A 6,927-nucleotide genomic window follows, 5' to 3' on the forward strand; every position below is an offset into this window, starting at 1 on the left:
TAGAGGGGTGTGTGTGATTCACTGATACCATTCATCCCCAAAGATGAGAAGACACCTGTAACTCACCCGGGGTCAGGGTCACACACAAACACACACACACACACACACACACACACAGAGCTTTTGTCTTCACACTCCCTACCTGACCTTTCATCTCTGAGCCTGCCTCAGTTTCCTCGTGTGTACAATGGGGGATAGTATTAGATTTCATGAGTTACTGTACACAAAGTGCCCACTACAATGCCCAGCACATAATGAAGGCACAATACAGTGTAGCTATTCTTTTCCCTGTGTGTGGGGTGTCCCTCTTCAGACCTACCACCTCTTAGAGTACAGTAGAGCTTCTAGGAGTCATTGGATGGGTGGAGAGACAGGTAGACGAGGGTAATGAAGTTCTGGGAAGGTAAGGGAATGAGGGAGGGGATGAGTACCAAGGAAAGGGCTTGCCAAGAAAGTGTGACTGGGGCCTGGGGGGGCAGCGCAGAGATGGGCAAGTGGGTAGTTCAAGGCAGAAGAGAAGGGCAGAAGTTCCTAGGGAAAGAGAACAGTCAAGAGGGTGGGGGAGGAGTGGAGAGGGCGGTGGGGACACCCAGGACTGAGGAAATAAACAAGGGGAGCGCCACCACAGGGGTGGAGGTAATGCTGCTGGGAATCAGCCCCCTCAGACTTTCCACTGCGAAGCGAAACCGTGAGCCCTGGGGTGCTGGGGGCGGGGGGGGGGGGCAACGGGGAGGGGAAGTGCAGAAGGTGGAGGGAAGACAGAAGGACAGGGGCCAGGGCCCTGGGAGCAGCAGAAAGGCCTCTAGCTCAAGACAGCCACCTTACCTCCACTCTGCTCTCTGCCAGCTCCCTGCCCCGTCCCCCGGGACCCCCACACCATCCCTGACCGCACCCTCCGTCGGCCCGATCTGCCGGGCTCTCCTCTAGATTCCAGCCCCTGGTCGTTGGTTCCTCCCTCTCTCTCCAGGCCTCCATTCCTCTTTTTCTAGATTCTCTTTCTCCAACACGTTCTTTGCAGAACCTCTCTTTTGAACATCAGTCCTTCCCCACTTTCTGACCTCTTCCCTTTGGAGGGCTGTGTGGCCCAGGCCTCAGAGGAGATGCGGGAGGCTCGGTTCCCAGTCTGGTTGCTTCTGCAATCGCTGTGGGCAGCTGCAGGTAAGGTGGGGACCACCCTCTGGGAGGGTTGACCTCCAGACCCACAGCAGGGGGTGAGGAGGGATTTCTCGATGACCACACAGATGCCAAGGTCCTTAGATTAGGTGGATTCTTCTAAGGCCTTTCTTGGGGCAGTCCTTCAGCCCCCAAAGCCTCTCTTAGGTCTCCCCCTTGGCAGGGAAGTGGCAGAAACCCAAGGTCTCCCTCAGCCCTATTTCTCCCTCAGAAAGCACTGAGGCTCCTTCCCTGCTTTGAAGTCTCTTGTCTCACGGCCCCTCCCCTTGGCCTCTCCTTTCCTCCCCAGTGGAGGCTCCAGACCCTGGGGCAGAGGTCCCGGTGGTGTGGGCCCAGGAGGGGGCTCCTGCCCGGCTCCCCTGCAGCCCCACAATCCCCCTCCAGGATCTCAGCCTTCTGCGAACAAGACAAGTCACTTGGCAGCATCTACCGGACAGGTATGCACCCCAAACTGCAGCAACAAGACCCCCAGATCCAGCAGTAAAGGCATGCAGACTTCCAGTCCCAGGCCCAAGCCAGCGCCCTGTGTTCTCCCCCGAGCTGTCAGTCCCTCTGAAGCCAGTGGCTCAGCCTCCCCTGCCGCCCACCGCCCCCCTCCCCGCCCTTCCTCCGCAGCCTGCCCCCCTCACACCTGCATCCCCCAGCACGCCTGCCTCTCTCCGGTGCTGGCCTACCGGAGCCGGGACGGGACGGTTAGCAGTCCAGAGAGCTTCCCTTTGGGTGGGCTTCCTCATCCTCAAAGTGTGGTTGGACGGCCTCTTCCCCGGGGGGCGGTTCCTTCCCCTCGGATTTCTCAGTCCCATCTCTCTCCCGCCCAGTGAGCCCGCGGCGCTCTCCCCCCGGGGCCCGGGGCCCCGCCGCTACACGGTGCTGAGGCTGGCTCTCGGAGGCCTGCGCGTCGGGAGGCCGCCCCTGCAGCGCCGCGTGCAGCTGGATGAGCGCAGCCTCCAGCGCGGGGACTTCTCGCTGTGGCTGCGCCCGGCCCGACGCGCCGACGCCGGCGAGTACCGCGCCGCTGTGCGCCTCGGGAACCGCGCTCTCGCCTGCCGCCTCCGTCTGCGCGTGGGCCAGGCGGCGGGTAGGTTGGGGGGGGGCGCGGAGGGGGGAGCGGGGCTAGGAGGAGGGCGCCCCATATCCCGCCGCCCCGGAGGCAGGAAGGGCTGGGCAGAGGCTGGCAGTGCTTCTAAGGATGCGCCCCAGGTCCCGCCGGAGAGCCCCGAGCGGAGGGGCGGAAGGGGGGCCGGCGAGCCTGCCTGCGGGGTGGAAGGTGCCCCCGGAGAAGCACGTGTGTCGGGGGAGGGCCCGGTGGAGAGATCGTATCACCCCCTGAGCTCCCCTTCCCCGACCCACAGCGGCAGTGCCAGGGTGGAGGAGGGGAGGCACCCCTTCGAGGGGAGAGTGCGAGCCTGGAGTGACAGCGTTGAGACGTCTGTAGTCTGTAGCTGGGGTGGGCTTAGTGGGGACCCTCAAGCGAGGCCTGGAGAAGGGGAAGCGTAGACCAAGCCCAGTGAACTGGAGGCAGCGGGCAGGGGAAGTAGGCAGGGGACTCCTGGGCATGCCTTTTAAGCACCTCCAGGGGCCAGGCCCTGGGCTGGGTGGGTGGGAGGAGCGTTGGCAGAGAGAAGACAGAGATCTGCAGCCAGGTGCCTGCTTCCAGGAGCTTCCAGCTTAGTTGGCCTGATGTGTTGGGAAAGCGGGCCTGACCAACCTTCTCTGTCCTTGCCCAGTGACTGCCAGCCCCCTCGGGTCTCTGTGGACCTCCAATTCCGTCATTTTGAACTGCTCCTTCAGCCGCCCTGATCTCCCAGCCTCTGTGCACTGGTTCCGGGGCCCGGGCAGAGTGCCCGCTCAGGAGTCCCCCCATCACCTCTTAGCCGGAAACTTCCTCTTCCTTCCCCACGTCAGCCCCTTGGACTCCGGGACCTGGGGCTGCACCCTCACCTATAGAGATGGCTTCAATGTCTCCACCACGTACAGCCTCAGTGTTCTGGGTAACTCCGCCAGTCTGCCTTCACGCTTGACCACAATCCCTTCCTGCCCCCCCCCGCCCACCCCCGTCACCTCCCCCGGACTTATGAGCCCCCAAACCAAGCTGATGACACCTGTGATTGCTCTGGGCCTCACTGTCCCACTCCTTTCTCTTTCCCTCTGCAGCCTTTCAGCGGCTTCTCCCTTCTAGCTTCTCCCTTGGTCATCCAGCCTCACTTGCCGGCCTTTGGTCCCCTGCTGGCCCGCGCACATTGGGGTTCTGGGGTTCTGAGCGTCCTCAGTTCATGTACCTTATTCTGCTCCGTCGCACTCTTCAGAGCCGCACCCCCCCTTCACCCTTCTTCCTCCCTCCCCTGCAGACCCAGCGCTCCAGCCCCTTTGTAACTTGGGGTTCCCTTTTCTTTGCAGGCCTGGAGCCCCCAGTCCCGCTGACAGTATACGCTGGAGCCGGTTCCAGGGTGGAGCTGCCCTGCCACCTGCCTCCGGGTGTGGAGACCCAGTCTTCCCTCAATGCCACGTGGGCCCCTCCCGGCGGAGGCCCCGACCTCCTGGTAGCTGGAGACCATGGCAACTTTACCCTTCTGCTAGAGGCTGTGGGCCAGGCCCAGGCTGGGACCTACACCTGCGGCGTCCAGCTGCAGGGGCAGCAGCTCAGTGCCACTGTCACTTTGGCAGTCATCACAGGTCAGCCCCAGGTGGGAAAGGACAGGAAGGGAAGGCTAGCTGGGCCAAGACTGGGCAGGTCCTCCTCGTGATGCCAGGCCACTAGGCACAAGTTGCAGGGGGATGCCCCTTGTGGCCTCCGCTTTTCTCGCCCCCATATAACGAACAGAAACTGAAAATCTCCCCCGAGTCACTGGATGAATGTTCCACTCTTCCGTGAGGGACTCCCCTGCTCTGAAGTGGGGGGAGGGTCAGAGAAGTTAGAAGGAGAGGTGGCAAAAGTTTGAATGGTTCAAGAAAAGTGGAATACAGTTCAAGAAGCCGTGCCCACTTTGGGGCCAGGGCCTGGGTTAAAGTTGCAGGAAGTGGCCTGGATTGGGGAGGAATTAATAAATCCGTCCCTTAGTCGGCAAATATTTACTGAGCGAGGGCTTTTCAAGACAGTATAAAACAAACATAGAAGAAAAAAACCAAACAAACTCAGAAAGTATGTGTTGATTGATCGGTAGCTCTCACCGCTTGGTTATGTCTGCCGTACTCACCTATGCCACTAAATAGCAGCACCACCACGTAGGCACCTAATAATGCATATTGGTTGAATGAATAAATGAATCTGCCAACAACACATCTCCTGAAGCAAGTGGATTTCCACTTGCTTCCCACATATCTCTACATAGATTATGGTACCCACACCTCAGCCTCACTCGGAGCCCCATCTTTTCCTCGCACCCAATCCTCTTGCTAAGTCACCTTCCTGTCAGTAACTGCACTCGTGTCCTACTCATCCTCAACTTCCTCCTTCCCAGTCAGTTACCGCAGCTTACCAATTCTTTCTGTCCAAGGTCTTCTTGAGGGTCAACTGTCTTGAGGCAGTTTTCCAAGCTATCTGCACGGCAGCTCAACGGGAGAGAGATTGTTGTCCCTGTTTTACAGAGAAGGAACTTTCCCAAAGTCACAGAGCTGGGAAGTGCCAGACTTGGGGCTAAACGCAGGTGTCTGTGCCAGCAAACCTTCCGGGGCCTGCATGCCATGCTCAGCTCCAGGCCATTCATCTATTTTCTCCTACCCATCCCCACCGCACAGCTTCGAGATGCTCTGTCTCTAGATCGGTTGATCTGTCCTCTAGACATTCAGAAATGAGGAGAGAATTCATCTGGGGGACACAGATGTGAGCCACAGCATGGAAGCAGGAAAAGTGCAAGGTCTCTGGGAGGCCAACTCACCTGAACGATGGGGGTTCTGAGCGTTTGAGTAGAAAGTCATGGAAACGAATCTGAAATATTTGTCATGTGGTCCTTCGGGCCCGGTTGGAGTTTGAACCGTCCCCCGAAGGCAGTAGGGAGCCTGGAAAGTTTGGGGGCAGCAGACTGATCTGACCAGAGCTTTGTCTTTTTTTTTTTTTTTTTTTTTTTGCGGTACGCGGGCCTCTCACTGTTGTGGCCTCTCCCGTTGCGGAGCACAGGCTCCGGGACGCGCAGGCTCAGCGGCCATGGCTCATGGGCCCAGCGGCTCCGCGGCACGTGGGATCCTCCCGGGCCGGGGCACAAACCCGTGTCCCCCGCATCGGCAGGCGGATTCTCAACCACTGCGCCACCAGGGAAGCCCCAGAGCTTTGTCTTGATGAGATTAACTGGGCCATGACCCTGATCTCCTCCCCTCAACCTCACCCAATCAGAGCCCAGGGGAGTCAAGGCAATTGAGACTTGGGAGTTGAGCCTATGCTTTCACGTAAGGGGGTCGGGGCTCCAAAAGATCTCTTCCCTCTAATTTTTTCAGTGACCCCCAAATCCCATGGATTACCTGGCGACCTGAGAACACTGCTTTGTGAGGTGACTCCGGCGTCTGGACAAGAACACTTTGTGTGGAGACCCCTGGACAAGGAGTCTCGCAGGACCTCCACAGGCCCCTGGCTGCTGATGCCGGAGTCCAGGCTCCTTTCTCAGCCCTGGCAGTGCCGTCTGTACCTGGGGCAGAGGCTTCTCGGGACCGCGGTATACCTCGCGGAGCTGTCCCACCCAGGTCCGAGACCCCACAGCGCCGTAGCCCCAACTCCAGACCAGTCACCCCCATCCCACTTCCAGACCTCCTCCCCACACCACGCCCCGTCCCCGCTCCTTCTCTCCAGCCAGGGAGCTGACCTCCAGCTCTTGTCTAGGCCTGACCCACTTCTGCCGATAATTAGCTGAGTGACCCTGGACAAGTCCCTTAAACTCTCTGGGTCTCATTGTCGGTAACATATGGGGCTATGGTAAGATGTCCTTCCAGCCAGGACCCTATGGCTATTGCAATCCTGACCTCTCTCCGTAGGTGCCCAACGTTCCGGGAGAGCCCCGGGGGCCTGGAAAACAGGCCACCTCCCTCTCCTCATCCTCGGTATCCTCTTCCTGCTCGTGTTGGTGACTGGAGCCCTTAGCTTTCATCTTTGGAGAAAATGGGTGAGCCGGGAGCCCCCCTCCCCAGTCCTCGGTGTGCTGTCTGGCACCCCTTCCTCAGGTAGATGAGCAACGTTGACCCCTGAACTTGCCCTCAGAGCCCCCTCTCCATGAGCCTCTGCACTCCAGGGACCCCCTGTGCCTGAAGCAACCAAAGGAGGCTCGGAGGGGCTGAGAGAAGGCCTGGGACCATATGGGCAGGGAGGGGCCTGGGAAGGAATAGCTTTTCCCCTTTCCCTTCCCCCTCCTCTTCCTCCTACCCTCCGTGTGTGTCTGTCTTCCCACAGTGGCGCCCAAGAAGATTCTCTGCCTTAGAGCATGGGACTCACCCACCTCAGGCTCAGAGCAAGATAGAGGATCCGCAGCCGCAGCCGCAGCCGCAGCTGAAGCAGCCCTGAGCTGGAGCCGGGCAGCCCCTGCATCTCCGCACTTCAGTGCAAATAAACTCCCCGTCAGCAGCAAGCCTGAGTCTGGCCCCTTCTTGCCCGGGGAAGGTTCTGTCTCTCCCCAGCCTCTCGGGCTCCCTTCTCACACCCTGGCCTTCTGACCTACTTTCCCCAGGCAGCCTTGCATCTTCCCCTTTTCCGTTCCTGGTTTCTTCGTGATTCTCTCTTCCTGGTCTCTCTCCTGGGGAGTCGTTTTCCTGAAGGTCCGAGCAGCCCTCACCGCT

General features: G+C 59.7%; 1 protein-coding gene across 1 annotated transcript; it reads left to right on the forward strand.

Annotated features, from left to right (window-relative positions):
- Positions 1 to 777: 777 nt before the first annotated feature.
- On the forward strand, positions 778 to 6,719 carry LAG3 (lymphocyte activating 3). The gene is made up of 8 exons (XM_059082619.2): positions 778 to 1,158; positions 1,463 to 1,610; positions 1,992 to 2,251; positions 2,901 to 3,164; positions 3,571 to 3,846; positions 5,602 to 5,844; positions 6,133 to 6,260; positions 6,545 to 6,719. The coding sequence occupies exons 1-8, from the start codon at positions 1,101 to 1,103 to the stop codon at positions 6,653 to 6,655; spliced, it is 1,488 nt and encodes a 495-aa protein (XP_058938602.1). The 5' UTR covers positions 778 to 1,100; the 3' UTR covers positions 6,656 to 6,719.
- The last annotated feature ends 208 nt before the right edge of the window (positions 6,720 to 6,927 follow it).

Source organism: Kogia breviceps, chromosome 12 (genome assembly GCF_026419965.1).
Source record: "Kogia breviceps isolate mKogBre1 chromosome 12, mKogBre1 haplotype 1, whole genome shotgun sequence".
Lineage (NCBI taxonomy): Eukaryota > Metazoa > Chordata > Mammalia > Artiodactyla > Physeteridae > Kogia > Kogia breviceps.